The sequence below is a fragment of the Larimichthys crocea genome, chromosome XI, assembly GCF_000972845.2.
Source record: "Larimichthys crocea isolate SSNF chromosome XI, L_crocea_2.0, whole genome shotgun sequence".
Classification (NCBI taxonomy): Eukaryota; Metazoa; Chordata; class Actinopteri; family Sciaenidae; genus Larimichthys; species Larimichthys crocea.
This window is the reverse complement of record NC_040021.1, coordinates 2142288-2157634: the sequence shown is the minus strand read 5'-3', so window position 1 is coordinate 2157634 and position 15347 is coordinate 2142288. Positions and strand designations below refer to the sequence as shown.

Here is a 15347-nt window from a genome sequence, read left to right as displayed (position 1 = left end):
GAGCTACAGTTACTGTAGCAAGTGATAGTGAGCATGTTGAGAGCTTGATGGTGTCTCCAAGGAGACGTACAGTACTGTATGTACTGTATGTACTGTATATGTAAGGACAATCACTGCAGGACTGGCCATATAAGGTGAGAAGCAAACTTATGAAACAGGAAAGACTTCTTACATGTAAACCTAAACTAAATGAAAGATGCCTTCTTTGGCTGAGCTTCCCATCTGAAGGAAAAAACGTATGCTTTCTGACTCCACGGGACACAGAGATGGGGAAAAACAGAGCTGTGCCGGAAACAAGGATTCCGTGAAGGTGTCCTAACAGCTAATGCACAAATACTGCCATCATCCTCATCTGATGATATATTGATAGATTATCACTTCATTAAAGAAAAGATCAGAACTAACAAATCAACTAACAAATCAATACACTATGCAGCACTCCAGCAATAAATGTCTTTATCTAGCCGTGCCAAATAGTAACAGCAGCCTCTCCGGACAGCTTGTTGGGTTTTGGCCAGTAGCCTCCTGTCAGACAGTTCTGGTCTTGTTGTGCTACTTCTGACAGCTGACTGTCACTGGCCTCCAGCCGGCTCACCACACCAAAGCAGCTGGAGGCCAGTGACAAAAAGGAACTACTGTGTACTGACGGAGGACAGCCATCTTCAAAACAGTGTTCTGAAGTGTTTGGACCTTTACTGGCTGAATTTCAAACGTGTCCCTGAAGAAAAGGTGCGTATACAAAGTTTGAGTATAGGAAACACAGGAAGGATCTAAAAGCAGGCCAACCCAATCTGTGAACAAAGCACACTGCACCACAAATCACCTCTGGCAAGATCAAGCTGGACTAACTTCCTCTTGTAGCTATCACAACATAAATCTGCATCCCGTGACCTTGTAAAGCAGGGACTTGAACATGATTTCGAGCACACACACTCAAACACAGACGAGGCTCTGACTGCTCTCCCTGAGAGGCGACACATGACACACGCTGCAGGAGGGAAGAGGGGAGCCTGTGAAACAGCGGGAGAGCAGGGGAAAGGGGTGAGGAACTACAGGAATGACCAGGCTGCGTGAGGGAAAGGGGGTGGGAGGCCCGAGCAAAACAGCTTTGCCAATTTTGCCGATGCTGGATCACACAGAGAACAATCAGCTCTGAGCATGAAAAGTTAAAACGCAGACCACCTAACCAGGCGAGTGCAGCGTGAGATAACAACACCTCCGAACAAGAGGGGCTTATGTTGGTTAAAGCTCAGCAGCAACAAGGACATTGTGTTTTTTCAAGGCTCTCCTGCTGCTTGATCAAGTGTGTAACAGAGCTTAGGCTACAAAAATACGTCTAAACCACACAGTGTGCAGTGCAAACAGAGGGAGGCCGGCAATGCACAAAGCCAGTGTTTAACTACAATGAGCATGCTAACACAATAAGCCCTGCTGCACACCTATGATGAGGAAATGAAGTGCTGGCTGTGAATTACTTACATGATCAATCAATTTTTTGGCAACATGATGGCAGACCAAGCTAACACCACAACATCTAACATATAATCACCTTATAAAGTTATTAAGACTACCTAATTGTCCAGCTGTCATGGAACATTAGCATTTATTTAGACACCTGACAATATTGTGTAACAGTAACAGTTCTTTAACAGCTAAATGCTCCACTCTGTTCTCCAGCCAGTCACTAACATTGTACATTAGTATTTCAGTACTTGTTGCCAACTACTACGGCTGGAAATGGTGAAAGAAAACAAGCTAAATGGGGCTTAAAGCAGTGACATCTTTTACATCACCCAATCAAATGAGTGAGAAAAAATAAAACACAAAATAGCCTCAGCTTTTTATAGCTTTTAATAAATTCTAGAGCTTTAAAAGGTGAAAAGTTTAAAATCATCTTCTCCTCAGTCATTATGTCCATAGAGGTTGCTGAGCGAGGAAACATTGCCTGCTTGCCAATCTCCTGTTCTGGCCTGACACTGGCTCCCTCCCTGTCAGTAACCCTCACCCTGGACATGAAACTTATTCCTGATGATTAATAATCATTAAGCCTGGTTCAATTTTCGAGGTAAGGGGGATGAATTTGAGGATTTTGAGTTCAATGAAGACAGGCAGTGTATTAAAGTGCTGGAAGTGTGGTCTCTGTTCATATTAGTAAAAATGAATAAGTCTTGTCTCAAATCTGCTAATTAAAAAAGAGAAAAAAGAAATTCAGTGCCAGCTGCTGAAGGCTGCTGGGATATATGTGAGTGTAGCATATGTGTGTGATGATGATAATGGTAACTGAAGGCGGACATGTGAGCCAGCGTTGACTAAAGGAATGACTGATGGCATGTGAGAGCTGTAAGGAATGTTGGGAGCTGAGGGAAAAACCAAAAGCTGCCAGCCTGGACTGAGCACAGACTCTTAGGTTTATAAACCCCATGGGGGCTATTATGGTAGCTCTGCAGACCAGGTCCTGGTTTTATTAAGGAGGTGGCCAGTCTGTGGTCCACATGTGAGTAGTCTTACCCCAAGATGTGTTCACAGATAAGCCTGCAGTAGTCACTGTGGGAGCTGGTGATGAGGAGGAGGACCTTCCCAGCGTTCTTCATGCTGCGCAGCCAGGTCTTAACGGAGTCAGAGCAGGGCTGGAGGTACCGGCCTGGGTCCCTCTTCACACTGGGGAAGTAGGTCCCTGCATCATCTGTTCAGAGATGCGAACAGAAATGTCAATCAAGACGGACAGATCTGGGAAGTAGTAAATCCACAAAGATTGTAGTGTCAAGTTCTAGATTGGTGACCCTAATATGTAAATTTGTACCATTAACGAACATGTGGGGCCAAACAACCATACTTCTAAAAAAAAAAAAAAAAAGGCTACATGATACACCTTTCAATTCATTTCACTGAACCAACTCAACTGTGTTGTTGCTGTGGCCTAACTACTTCCAGTGAGGACTAACTTAGAAGAAAATGTCCTAACATTTGATTTATTGTTTGGTTAGTTGCCAAACTAGCTAGTGTGCCATCCAGCCTTGTGGGATATTGTGGTAGGTTAGTGCTACAATGTCAGTGGCTATCTTGACTTGCAAGTAGTCACTGTTTCACCAAGCTCTTAGCCATACCTATTACCTGTCTAGAGTCTGTCTATCTCATGTTCTGCAGCTTGCTGGCTACAGTAATTTGCCAGATAGCTCTATGAGCACCATGCATGGATGAAAGCTGTGCCACCAGTTACATGAGTGTGTATTTAATGAAATGTCAAATTATAAGTCTTTGCATCAATAACTCAGAAAATCACACATCAAAACACAAAAATAAATGAGTGCTGCATGGCTGAAAACGCCACAAACATTCTGATGTGTTGCACATTTGAGTTTAAGAAGAGTCTTTAGATGTTAGGGTGAAATAAACCAATAACAATGGATCTTCACAGAACGTCTTTCTGGGCAGACAGTCTCAAAGAACACATGCTTCCATTTGTCTCAACAGCAAACTAAATGTTTACAGATTGAGCAAAGGTTGAACAATAGCTAAAGGCTTTTTACGGGAGCTGCTGGGTTTATGTGCTAAACAGGCTCTGAGTGGATGGATTGTGCTTACAAATCACTATATATATAATATAATATAAGTATATAGATTATAATATATAATTAATAATAGATATATATATATATATAATATACATACCACACACACACACACACACACACACACACACACAACTTTAAATGGTGAACATTCTTACAAAACTGCAGTTTGAACATTTTGTTTGGTCTCTACAAGCTAGAAAACAGTGTGAGCTGATGTTTTGTTGATATCGTTGCTTTGTTCTGCTTAATCCTCCGCATGTGTGTTCCAAGGGGCGCTCAGGGTCGTGTTCCCCACTTGCAAGGCACCGTCAATGGGCTTTCCTCACTTTGAAGCCCCACAGCTGCCCTTCAGTACATCCTGTCAGCCTACTGTACAGTGCTAAATATGGCAGCACTCTGATCTGTGTTACACAATCCCACTCATCACAGAATGTAACTCTTGACCCAATGTTCTCAGCAAAATCTCATGAATATAAAAAGACATGAATCAAAGAATCCAAAAGGAATAGATGTACTTGATGCAGAATGGAAACATTATAGGTTATGAGATCACATTTCTTGGTAATGAGAGGAAATGTGATATGATATATTACAGGAAGTAAAACTTGTAATCTTGGTGAGTTGTTGCTATGTAAATATGTTTAAATGCATGATCCAATGATGTGAAGCACAGAACTAAATTTGAATTCACCCTTGACGAACAACCTATATGTGTTATTTGCTCTTGAGCTGAAGAAGGTGACCAATGAGTGAGAAGTGGCGTTGCTTATTTCACGAGCAGGAGAGAAGAGGGCTTAGGAAAACAAGGCAGTGTGTGGATGAGTGCTGTGTATTCATTAGCTTAGGTGTTTACCCTGGCACAGAGCACCGGCCTCTCAGGAGCATCACTGGGCCCTCAGAGCGACACAGACACAGTCAAAGACTGTTTACCCTGTGGCCCAGAATGTTCTAATTCTGTTTTTTGCCTGACACATGACACAGTTCTGATGTTTTCTTATCAGTGTGAACAGCAACAAGCTCCATGGAGTTGCATTTTTGTGGCAAGCCAAACATACAGATCTTAGACTTTGCTACGGGTTTTCAACATTAACTACCACATTGTCTCAGTTTTCAATATAATAGAACCCAATATCAGAACATAAACCATGCACCCCACATCTGACTGATTTGTCTGTATGTGTGTCAACCAATATGCCGTGATTTGTGGCTCTTTCTGCAACAATAACTCTGCCTCTGTGGTGTCCATGGTGTCAAAAGGTGTGCTTGGTGAGATAACTGTCCCCTCATCCTGATGGAAACGCCCATGGTGCATGCATAAAAATATGCACATGTATAAATATATAACACATTTAAGGGTCCCAGTTTGAGGAGGTCTTCTAATAGTTGAGCTAAAAACCAAATTGATTTCTGAAGGTGGCAGAATATGAAAGGTCACTGGATCATAGAAATCAAGAAAACATCAATCTGTTCTACTCTAGAATATCCTGTGAACTTTTGGCTTTAGAGTGGTGCTAGAAGAAAGCTCACAGTGTGTCTGAAATGGTAAGGGTTCATCCTTGTAGGAGCATGAATCATGGAGCATCTTCTGGAGACATTCATACCACGATTCATACCAGCCACAGACGATACATTACAGTGTTAAAGTAAACAACACTGTTGCCATCTGAGGCCCTATTGTAACTGCAGTACCTGAACTGGTCTCCATCATACATAGTGTAGACCACAATTAAAAGTGGTTGGTAACATCAGTCTGCTAGTTAATTTTCCAAGTCCAAGAATGTGAGGTCTTCCCTTGCTTTCTGTTAACATGGCAACATTAAATTTGGAATTTGTCAATGTTCTCATCAGGACATTTACATTTTATTCAATTTATATCATCACTGGGTTTCCAAAACGTGTTCTAAAATGAGGTAAAAGTGTAGGTAATACAACTATAACAGATTTTATGTTATTTGCTACATACCACACGGGTTTCACCAACCTTGCTGTCATTTAGGAATACAATATGGGGAACATCATGAACTTGTAGAAGAATACTGACATAGCATCAATGCTGTCACCTATTGACTCCTTAAGTCACTCTACTTCAAGTTTTTAGCCTTTGTGGTAGGCTCTTGATGCTAAAGCAAACAAAAAGGCCTGAGGTGTTACCACAGCACAGAGAAACTGAATAAAGGCTACTAGTGTCCTGTTTTCTGGATCTGGACACAATGACCTCAGATCGTTTGAGAAATTCCAGGCACCCACACATTTTACCTTTGAAATTGCTAAATTCCAACGACTCCATTGTCAAGGATTTAAATCGCTCAGCCAAGTCCTGCAGTGAATTCCAAAAGTTTGGACATGCTGCCCCCCTGTGGTAGAACATAGGACTACTTTGAGGAAGGAAAAAGCTCTTTTAGGTTTTAAGAAGGCAGTACAGGGTTCTAACCAGGAGATGACAACAAACACAAACCACCAAAAGCTACGATTCCAAAAAAAAAAAGAGTCCAAAATTCACACCTTTTGAAAATGCCCCAGATGTAAGTGAACATCTGGTTACTATTTTCAACATATTTCTTTAGCAGTTTTAATTATATCCACAGACCATTGCACATTCAGTTAAACAGAAACAGCAGGTCGGCACATGAACGATTGGCCCTCAGTTTGTGGGGCTGTTCCCCCTCTGGGACCCTGCAGTAAAGCGCCTGTCTTGCCTCATTAACCACAGCCAGGGAGGTCAGTTGAGGGAGGCTAAGGGAGCTCTCCTGCAAGCAAAATCCTATGTTGCACTTATGTGTGTGTGTGAGGATAAACAACAACCGACCTCGCCACCATCCTTTTTGTTACTTTACTTATTTGACGCTAGAAGGATCACAAGCTATGCCACTGGGACCGAAGATCTACCACCAAAGTACACAACTGAAACAAGGGCCAGAGAAAGTTTGTACTCATCTTGCAGCACGTCAAAATATGACGTGGATTTGGTGAAATGTGGAATCCTACCCTCCAAATTGCAAGGCTGTGATGTGATGTTTGATCCCCTATTGGATAAGTTGTGAAACATCTTCATCACTAAATATCCAACCCCCCTTTGCTTAGTGATTGTAAATTCCTTATACTGATTCTGTCTTGGTGGTAATTACCTCTACAGAGAGGATTTTGTTTGTCAGCAGGATGACAGAAAAAGCACTAGGCCAGTTTTTTAATGAAATTTGGTAGAAGGGTAGCATGGGCCAAGACAGAGCCCATGCAATTTTAGAGTGGATAAAAAAAAAATCACTTTCATTAACTTTGTGAGAACAATTCTAACACCGGTATTTATGGCAAAATGAACTGAATCTGTACATAACAGCTGCCTCAAACAACATGGTGGAGGTCTATGCCCCATGAGTGCCCATAAATGCAATAAATAACTGTAAAATAAGGCTTTAAGAACAGTATGTTTCTTATTATTTCTGAGGCCATTTTCTTTTATTTCATCAGTGATGGCAGACTAATGGAGGTTTGAGCTGAAGAGTTCATTTGTGAGTTATAGCATATACCTCACCTGTAAATGGTGTTTGTTTCCATTTGTATAGTTAGAAAAGCGGCTCTGCTCGGAGCCCTTTGTCTCTTAGCTGGCTCAGTAATGCTGCATTCATCTTATATCTCTATATACAGCTTCATTAGATGTTCAGACCAGACGAACAGTAAAGTTAACTCAAACCATGATGAACAGGAGGGCTTCGACTATGTACTGTGCTCCTCCAACAGGGGGAGAGCGTCCTGCAGATGTTAACACCGGACTCCTCTGGTAGTTTTTCATTGACTTTAGAGGACGGTGATTGAAGAATGTGAGGCTGGATTTCTTACAGATATACAGGTCATAGTAGATAGTAGTTATTTATAGATTCATTTATAGAGTTATTTATTTAGAGAGAATTATTTTAGAATATAGATAGAAAAATTGTGACCCTCAAGGGGTGGGACAAGGAAACGGCTAGAGGAACAGTGGTAGACAGGAAGTGACATCAGGACTTTGGCTCCCCATGGCCTGAGTTACATTTTTCTGGATCTGAACCCTGATTGGACTCTTCTATGATTGATTTATTACTGCATAATTGAATAATTGACAGTTGAAGTTTGTGCTTTTGACCCCAAAAAATGAATGTTAACCACGTTTCACTTGTGCTGAAACCATTGTCCCGAAGCGTTGTCCTTTAACTCTGCTTCACTTTGTTTGTTTAGGTAACTCCTGCCATGACGTGGCCTGAAAGTAACCTCCCAAAGGTAACTTCCTATTATCCATCCTTCATATAAATGTTGACTGCTTTGCTATGTCTGGCATTAGGCTGAAAGTAGAGAGGCAGGGCTAATACTGTGGTGCATTTTGGGTCAGGACAATGTGATCAATCTAGAAGTCCCAGAAGCATAAAACTCTGCTCAGGCACCAGCGCCAGTTTACTACAGCGTGCATGCGGTGGAGTAAAATGTGTTTCTGCATGCTCTGGCTGTGAATGTAGGTCTGAAGTGCCCTGAGGGCTTGTAGGCCTGTGGCTGGGCACCACGCCGTGCAGGCCAGGCGCCTGCTCTGGATCGGACGGGGAGCTGCCCGGCAACAGAGAGAGAACCACGACTGGCAACAGTTCAATATCTCTCACACATCAAAGGGAGCCTGACAGGATACACAAATCAACAGTTCCAGTGTAAATTAGAGCCAGGCACAGGAGCGTTTCACAAACAGCCACACCAACTATGATGAGGGCAGAGAATCTAGAGGCTCATTCGTTTTCTTTATCGCCCAGTTAATGAGCAGTGAAGATTGAATCTATCAAAACACACGTAAAAGAAAAAGATGCATTTATCCATTTTTCTCATTATACTTAACGAGCATCAAGCTCTGTATGTAGAAGTCACATGGAGAGCATCTCTAAAGGGAAACTATAATCTCAAGTTGTGAAAAAAGAGCATCCAGACAAACTGTGTTTTCCGGCACCTGTTGGAACCACGTAGAAAACACTGGCCTGGCCATTTTGTCTGTGGACTTTTCCATTTTTAGCAGCTTGACCGCAAATTGCTGCATCATGTCCCTCATGGTGCACAGTTTTTTTATGCCTTTGGTCTGTGACAGAGGAGGAGAATCTTGAAATGATAACAAAAAATGCAATAAAACTATAAATAACCCGTCAAGTGGATTTCATGTCTCTAAAATCGTCGCTGGGATATATACAAAGTATGACATTTTCACAGTCATCTATGAGTGATATACAGGATTTGCTTCTCGTTTTAAAAGGGCCAGTGTGTAGAACATAGTGACATCTAGAGGGGTAGTTGCTGATTGCAAACCCCTCAACTCGCCAATCCAATTGTGAAGAAGAATCTATGAAGGCCACAAAACAAACAGAAAATATGAAAGGTCCTATCTAGAGCCAATGTTTGGTTTGTCCATTCTGGTTGACTGTAAAAATATAAATATACATAAAAATATATACGGTACTTTAGGATAACACATGTGACTTTTGCAAATATAAAAGTCTCATTCTAAGGTAAAAAAAAAAAATTAACAGTTCTTATTTTCAGAGGATTATACACATACATGAAAGCATTGTTATGAATATTATTCAATTTGTGTCATATTCTGTAAATAGAGCACAAATCTGACACATAGGACCTTTAACAGTGCATAGGATCAATGGGATATTGTGGTAAGTACAATATGAAATGTTTAGGTGTTTTCTGTTTAGGAGGGGTTGACATTTTGAAGTTTTGTGAGCTGTGTTGGGAAAGTTACATTAAAAAATGTAACCAACTACTTGTTCAAGTTGAATTGTGACATATTACCATGCATTTTCATAAGCTCCTACAATGTTTAATAAAAAATAATGTAAAATAAAATAGTAATACAATTAGACTGATTGTAAAGAGTATGGGACTCAAAATGGAGCCCTGGGGTGCACCAATGTTAAGTATGAGGGTGGATGAGACATGCAGAGTGAGGTGTTGAATCCCAGGTCCTTGAGCTTTGTGATGAGCCTGAATTGTAAAGCTCCTGTTTGCCAGTGTTTGCTGGAAGTCTCGATCATTTTGTTGTGTCTAAGAGTCTTCATGAGTGACTTTGACACTTTGTCTAAATGACTTCTTATTCCAAAGCTTTCCTGCCATGTCAACAATGCTACTGAAGCGGAGAGAAGAGGCAACACAAAGAACAATGACAGTTGGGGGGACAGTGGTTTTTTTGACACCCGTGTGCAGATCACTGTGGGGGACAGTGACGCCAGTTGCACAGTCACTCTCCCCTCAAGGCAAACGTGAGGGACACTGCAATCTGTCATTATACCAAAACCAGAGCTATATTTAGCCAGAGCTATCTTAAGAAAATTGTGAGGATTCATACATCAATGTCTGATCTCAAGAGGATCCTATCTTTCAGTATGAATCCTCACATAACATTGTACATCTAAAATGCATAGCAAAATTGCAGATTAAACATATTTAAGTATATCCATCTTGGATTAATCTTGCTGACTCACAGAAGGACAATAAAGGAAAGCAGAGAAAGCAAAATGTGTAAAAACCTTGAGCAAGTCTGGCCAGGTTCCTTTTAATCATAGGGGGTTTATGGCACTTCAGTGATGAATGATTCTCCCAACTCAAGGTGCAATCTCCGCAAACAATAGCTTACCAGCGGGACACCAGGAGCATGCTGGGAGTTATCTTTATACATGACTCTTAGCAGACAATACATGTGGGAAGCAAGGAATTTTAGATTTGTACTTCCCGGCAAGACAGTCCTGTATGTTGATTTAATGAAATGTCAGGTGCCACCTCCACATCAATCAAATAATAATTTATTTCATAAAGTTGTTTATTATTATAAATGTCATAATTTATATATTGTTTCTTTAAAGAACTATCTTCCTTCTTTATTTTGTCTTGTCCATATTTACTTTCTTATTTTTAGTTGCATCAACAGTCAACATATTTAAAAAAAATAAATAAATAAGTTCTGATTCTCAGTGAAAAACACCCTGACAAACACCATATCCAGTGCAGCTGTATAGTCCTCCCATGGTCACAGTGACCACGTCTCTTTGTGTGATGCAGCACACTGCTGCAGACTGGGGTTTTCTGTAGGACACGTGATGAAGCGGAGGGAGGACTCTCACGTGCTGCACAGAAAAATAGCTTTTTTGGAGCTTTTGCTATATTTTAGTGTCACTGCTCTCATGCTACAACTCCAGATTTTATATGGCCAAACCAAACATTTATTAGAAATGAAACACAGTCCCAGTCCTGATCTGAGTCCTTTAATATTGAATATCTGTGGATATGAACTCTGATCCAGTGCTAAATGTATCTTTTTCTTTTTCCTCAAGAGGTCAATGACACAAAGTAGCACGGCAAAGTCAAAGCCAGACTCTGCACTGATTACAACAGCTCCATTAAAATGAACTGACTAGTGTATGAACCAGTCAATGCCTTTTTCTGGACGCCTATGCTGTGAGTTCTTTGAGATTATCTGCTTGCCCTCATCTTTCTCTTTGCTGTATACAGACTGCACAGTTTTTTTCATGTTGTCATGATCTAGTTCAACATGGCAGCTACGTCACTGTGTTGTTCACGACCACAAAAACAGTGAGGCAGGCTATTAAAAGCTAGTTAAGTTTACTGCAACTATTGTCTCAGAATATAAGCACATTAAATAAGGCTGGTGTTAGCAGCTTTCATCAGACTCCAAGCGTTTATGCACAGTCAGACATGATGATGCTAGTTTTATCACTCTCTAACAAGCAGAGGAGATTCTCTCTGTTGTTTGTCAGATGGAAACAATGTCAAGTGTGAAGATTTGTGTCTCTCTGCAGCCCTACAGCTCTTACATAATCCCCTTTGTTACAGCAAAAAGTATATTGTATATGTATATTGTTTCTTACTCCAGAGAATTGAAATCTATGAACAGTCTCTAACATCCAACCATATGATGAATTATGCTTGCATATCAGTCTACCTCAAGTATAATACAGCAGTACCATCCATCTGCCAACAAGATAAACATGACGTTACCCCACCTAGCAGTTAATTAGCTCGTGTTTATTGTTTATATTTTGTGTTTGCATGTACATGCTCAAAATGTTCTTGCTCCTGCGAAATTTACTTTATCCAAGATCAAACACATAGCATATCATCAAGACCTCATTTAGCAAGTCAGACATAACAGTGTACATCTCCACCCTGATGGGTGATATCATCAGGGAACATAGTAGACATTGGTTATAGAGCTGTATGCGGCAGCGACAAAGGGACTCCAATAGCAAACGGATCATTTGGCATTTATGTGCGACTTGTGGATTTGTGGTGTTTACGTGCTGCCCTGTCCTCAGAGACAGAAGGCAGAGACAGGAGGGATGAACGCAAATATTGCTTTCCTGAACACACAAAAAATTGTAAACAGAATCAAATTCCACCATGTCTCTATCAAACAGATAGATGGCAGGTAAAGCCGGCCTCAGGTTGCATTGCCTTTGTTTTACACGTCTCATTTGTCTGAGGGCTTAAAGGACTGATTCACCCAAATACAAAAAGGAAGACCACTTAGTTATCTTTTGTGTTTAGTAACACACATCTACAAGGGACATGAAAAAACACAATGACTGTGGGGTGTGTTATTAAAGTTCTTATGAAGCTTGCACATATTAACGTCTTTCCTGTAAAAACAGGCAGATCGACCGAATACAACCTCAGAAACCAGCAGTGGCCAGTCTGGCAGAGGGTACAGTAGCCTATTTAGGTGGTTTACTTGCCACGTTTGGCTACTGGCGTCCCAGGGCTGAGTCAACTCAGTTAGCGACACGGCTGACCGAGCTAACAACAGTTAGCAGTTCGCTACTTTGCAATCAGTAAATTACCTCAGTAATGTAACAGCTATATTCGGTCCTGGTCTGGCTTCTGAGCCTGCTTCTGTTGCCTGCTAACAGCTTTAGCAAGTAGTCAGACTAAAGCTATCTGTTCATCAGGAAACTCTGCAAATCACAGAGTTGAAGCTGAGCAGCTGGACATCAGAGGGAAAAGCAGCAAATATACGGTGTATAAAATCTGATCCAGTTTCACCAAAATCACTGAATAAAGTTTTAAAGTTGTGCTTTGTACAGTAATCAGTGAGGCCCGGCAGAGATGCACGCGGCAGCCCTCACAATCACTCATAGATTGTATCAAACAGGAAGAACTCTGCTCCAGAAGCGTCATAAGAGAGAAAGTGTTTCATTGGATGTAAAGTGCAGGACCAGAAAAAGACGTTTTGTCATTGCTGGGTCATATACTGCTGTATATATATATAACGTATATAGTGCAGACACATGTGAAACACTTAAGCATCATAGACACTTTAAAGCAGCAGACAGAATGATCTGTCTGTCTGGTTTAAATCTGACCAATGAGTCAAAACCGATGCTGAAAATATCTGTGGTGTGGGACTTCTGTTAACCTCATGCATCAACTAGAAGCTCAGCTTGACAGGGACACAGTTTCTGAAAAGAACTGGCTTTAGATGCCATTTTTTCAATTGCAAATTTTCAGAGCAACAAAAAAGAAATCCTGCAATTAGATTATTTTTTTGTTTTCTGTTTCCAAAGTCAAGAATTAACTTACTCAACTTACCTCACCTCAATTCATAAGCCAACTTGGGTTACACCAAACAGCTAACTGATCTAACTGACTGACTTTGAAGTATTTGCCAACTTTTTTGATACAGAGCTAACCATTTATCAAAAAAAGCAATTATTATTGGCAATTAAAAACTAACTTCAAGTTAGCTATTTGTGCTGCTTTCTTAGAATACAATGAAAAACAGCAACTCTTCAGACAGTTAATTAAAAGATTAATTGAAAAGTCTTTAAAGCGAGTCATAAAAATAAATAAATTCCATAATAACTGGGCATATGGGCACTATTGCCTCTACTGCATTGGATTAGATGCAGAAACCTCAGAGACAGATCCCAGACAAATAAAATAAAACACATCTGCGTGGACAGATGTCAGTTTCGACGGCCCATTTTATAATTTGAGTGATTTCTTCATAGATTTGACGAGAAGGGTCTGTGATGTTTGTGCTAACTCACTGTCAAACAACTAAATTAACAACCATGGCAATGAAAGACAGTCCATGGAAAAGATTGTGACACAGAGCACGTGGAAGGTGCCCACATATTTCAGAAGAGTAGGTTCCTCTAATTTCAAAGCCACAGCTGTGGGCACATTTAAAATGCAAACAAAGACGTCAAATTAACTCAACTTGCTGCTTTCCACAATAATTTAGGTGGAAGGCTTGTGGCATGGATGACTTCATCGTCTAACTTAAATCTTTATGAAACTGTAAAAACAAGGATACAGTTGCTACGTCAACACACGAGTGGCACATGTACAGTACATGCTCCCTTCTTTAAGTCAAATCTGTGTTTACTGTACAGAAAAACATCTACTTTGACAAAACTAGAATCACCATGGTGACGGTGAAGAAGTGACTGATTTCAATAATAGACTGCTGCACACTGCTGGTTGATAAATTGTCTTTAGAAAGCCTTTAAGACAGGGATTTAAGCAGAAAGTTGCGAAACTGCAAAAGGCCTTTATTGTGCAGGAGGAGAATTGAGTGACAAAACCACAGGTTTATGGTTCAAGGAGCCACCATTGAATCCAGAAAGCAGCCAGGCTATCAGACAGCTCAGGACATTCACTCTGTGACGAGCTAAACAAATTCAGCAGTCAATTTAGCAGCGGACGCTGAGGTGAATGAGTGGTCGGAGACGTGGTGGATTTGATGAGAGTATTTTGGTATTTTTGCATCTTAATACCATGTTTGAAATGAAACTGCTGACTTTAAAGCCAACTTATTTTGGATTTGCTGGAATACCATAAAAACCAGTGCACATGTCCCATCACCAAGGCTGTCCCCTAGTTTACTGAGAAAATTAGGCATTACTTTTCAGTTGCTCCACCTATGTGCCATGAGATATTGAATGCTTTCAAACTAACTGCTGAATCTCGCATGTGCATAATGCAAATAAAATTCTGATACATTTTACAAACTAGCAACAAAACCAAATCCAGCCATTTTCAAAGATGTTCAGTATAATTACTCCATATCACTGTCAGCAGCAGCTACTTAGTGTTTTCCTTCAAGCGTGCTTTACATCAAATGTGTGCTGTCTACATACACAAAGTCAATGGCCCAAAAAATCTTTCGACTTTCTTTCTCAGAAGTCTCAGTCAGTGTGGCTTTAATGTCCTCCCAGTAATTATAGTGTAGAAGGACTGAGGTCACCTAACCAGTGGTCATTACAGTTTTGCAGGCAGCCCCCAGCACTATACATGGGAAAGAGTCAAATCCTCCATTGGATTGACCACTTATTTCCCAGTCATGATGCAGGAATAATTATAATTTTTATGGGAGGGAGTTGAATGACCTTCACAAGACTGTCAACATTTGTCTCATGACCTGGTCATGAGACAAATTTACTTGCAGGTCCTTGTGGAATAAGTTTTACCTGAGCGCAGAGCACAATATTCCACCTAGCTAGCCGGCTTGCTAACTGCTAGCAACAATACTACACCAATCTAGCTGCTTGTTTACTGCTAGCCACAGTATTATGCTAAGCTCGCCAGCTTGCTAGCCACAATACTATGCCAAACTAGACAACTTACTAACAGCTAGTTCAAGTACTAGACTAAGCTTGCCAACTTGCTAACTGCTAGCCACAATACTATACCAAGCTAGCTGCTGGATTGCTAAATGCCAATAAGCTTGCATTTACATTTCATGGT

The 15347-nt window shown here is 40.7% G+C and overlaps 1 protein-coding gene across 3 annotated transcripts in view; it reads right to left on the bottom strand.

The window, feature by feature from the left end:
• Positions 1-15347, bottom strand: part of nt5dc1 (5'-nucleotidase domain containing 1) — a 65933-nt gene that overhangs the window by 22239 nt on the left and 28347 nt on the right. For all 3 annotated transcript variants that reach the window (XM_027283960.1, XM_027283959.1, XM_010747635.3), the window contains exon 7: positions 2509-2683. In XM_027283960.1, the coding sequence (XP_027139761.1) occupies positions 2509-2683 (175 nt within the window). The remainder of the gene's footprint in view (positions 1-2508; positions 2684-15347) is intronic.